Source organism: Balaenoptera musculus, chromosome 9 (assembly GCF_009873245.2).
Source record: "Balaenoptera musculus isolate JJ_BM4_2016_0621 chromosome 9, mBalMus1.pri.v3, whole genome shotgun sequence".
Lineage (NCBI taxonomy): Eukaryota > Metazoa > Chordata > Mammalia > Artiodactyla > Balaenopteridae > Balaenoptera > Balaenoptera musculus.
In genome coordinates, this window is record NC_045793.1 from 35,942,137 (window position 1) to 35,944,636 (window position 2,500).

The 2,500-nt window shown below is 33.5% G+C and overlaps 1 protein-coding gene across 1 annotated transcript in view; it reads right to left on the reverse strand.

Moving 5' to 3' along the window:
- Nucleotides 1-2,500, reverse strand: part of FOXP2 (forkhead box P2) — a 531,741-nt gene that overhangs the window by 35,128 nt on the left and 494,113 nt on the right. The window contains exon 13 of the mRNA XM_036862984.1: nt 1,268-1,355. Coding sequence (XP_036718879.1) covers nt 1,268-1,355 — 88 coding nt within the window. The remainder of the gene's footprint in view (nt 1-1,267; nt 1,356-2,500) is intronic.

Consider the following 2,500-nt stretch of genomic DNA (forward strand, 5'->3'; position numbering starts at 1 on the left):
CAGCTGTGAAGGGGTGAAGGGTTCTCAAAGCGAAGTGCCTGCCAGGATTGTCTCCACACTTCATGCATTCCCACTGAGGTCCAGTTAGTGCCCCCTGCAATCTGCCATCATCAATCTAATTCAATAGAGTGACAGAGACCGGGCAGTGCGAAACGCTGAACTCTGCCACGGTGTAGGTATCCACACTTGTGCTGGGTCTCATTACAAGTGACGGACCTTACTTTTCCATCAGTCAGACACAGCAGAAAAAAAAAAAAAGAGGCATAATTGGTCACACTGCAGACTGTCTCATCAGCCAAACTCTTAGTTTTAGTCTACCTTTCATAAATGGTAAACAGGTTTACAAAAAAGCTTTTTAAACGACAGCAGCGACAATGCTTTTTATGTGTTCTTGATTATTTTACAAGTCAAAATATTTTTAGGAGCTCCCTGGAAAAAAAGCAATGACATTTACGCGTTTAGTGAATGATGAATTTAAAACAATTTAAGACGTAGTAAAAGTATGAAGACAAATAAATTTTATGTTTAATTAAATGAAACAAGGTATTGGTTTGATTGAGAAAAAATAATCTTAAGATGAAATGCTAGAGGAAGCCTTAGAGGGTTAGAAAAAATGTAGCAAGAATCATATTGAGGGTGATATAATTGCTTTATGATCAGTTTTATGAGTTCTATTTATTTTTGGCCAAATTCTGTTTCAATATTAACAGTAATGTTTTTTAACTTAAGTTAGCAGCATTTGATACAATACACATATTACCATCTGTGATATTGTAATTGATGTGCCATTACTCCAAGTCTTAAGGATTCTTGCAAGATCTTTAATTAAAAATACACTAGAGGTAGAAAAGGAAAAGATTTTATTTAGAGTATTAAATTACAGGCATGATACTGTAAAGGCTTTTTGCTATAATATAAAATCGCATGGAAAAAAACAAGATTAGCTCATGTAAAAACTGTCTCTGCAGTAAAATCATATCCAACTGGGGTGTTGGGTCTAACCTTTTGTAGGGAAACTTAGATTTGACTCCTTTGGGATAGCCAAATGTATATGATATAGTCTAAAGGTTATATTAAGTCTAAGTGGTAAGTACATTAAACTACAACAATCCACCCTGAGTTATCAATCATTGCTATCACTATAAACAATCTAAAATTCCTTGTATTTCTATGAGTCATTGTGTTAAAAGACAGAGGATCTGCCCAGTACTCAATTTAACGACCAGAAGTCAGAGAAAGGAGTCCATTAAGGGAGGCTCTGACAAACCTGTATTTCTAACTGCTGCACCACCTGCATTTGCACTCGACACTGGGCAGTGCTTCTGTCGTCCAATGCATGTTCGTTGTTAAGGTGCCTAAACAAACACAAAACACAAAACGGAATGTTAAGCCACGGCTATCTCAGTGGCATATGCTCCACTTAAAACCACTGAAGTCATATTCCCTCCACAGTGGGAAAAAAGAACACTTTGAAACGATACCAGAAAAGTTAAATATGCTGATGTGTTTAGTGCAAATTATTTACGCAACATAAAGAGGCCCTTCAAATAGTAGAAAATGTCATTGTCTCTAAGCTTATCAGTTATTACAAAAAATATTTTCCCCAAACCATTTGCAGAATAATAGTAGAAATCACTAGATGAATTTCATAAACTCATGCCATTTTTTTTAAAAAAGGACACCTTATAAATACATGAACCAAAAGTAACTCTGAAGAGAACAAAGACAATTCTCTATTCCATTTTTGTTAAAACAGTTTGTGGCTCCTATGATGTTATTTAGTGAGCGATGTCTTACTTCACCAGGATGTGGTATGAATTATGTAAAGATGGCAAATTATCATCCCATGGAAACATCAAATACTTATGAAGAATGATCACCTGCTATTACTAATAATTAAAGTGCATTGAAGATTCTGACAATCAGAAGTGTAAGATTGACATTTCATGTCTAGTGTCCTATTTGGGAGACATCTATTCTAATCTTTCAAAAAAGTAAGGAAAGATAAGACATTCTCATTATCTTACTCTGATCTTTATTATGTATTAGTCTATTATTATTTCATAATGTTTAAAAAGATCTCTTTAATGAGTGGTATGTTGATACATCAAAAGTAATTTAGTAGAGCAGCAACTCCAATGAACACGAACATATTCAATAATATGTACTTTGTAATATATCATTTATTTGCTGCCTCCTAAAATTAAAAAAGTAATCTTTAATTAATTTAGTATCCTTTGGTGTATCTATTTCACCAATGGGCAAACTAAGGCAGCAATTTAAGAGATGTTCTCATCAAAGTATCTAAGTGAAATATTACACCAAATATTTACAAAATTAAATAAGAATTTATATATTTCTCCATCTGGGCTCAAGTACCATTTAGAACGGTATAATAGTCTACAAAGTTTAGTGCAGACCTAATTTTACTAAAATTCAACAGAAATACTTTTGTGCCCATTCAAATGATTTACTTACGTTTCTTGAAATTGATAATGAA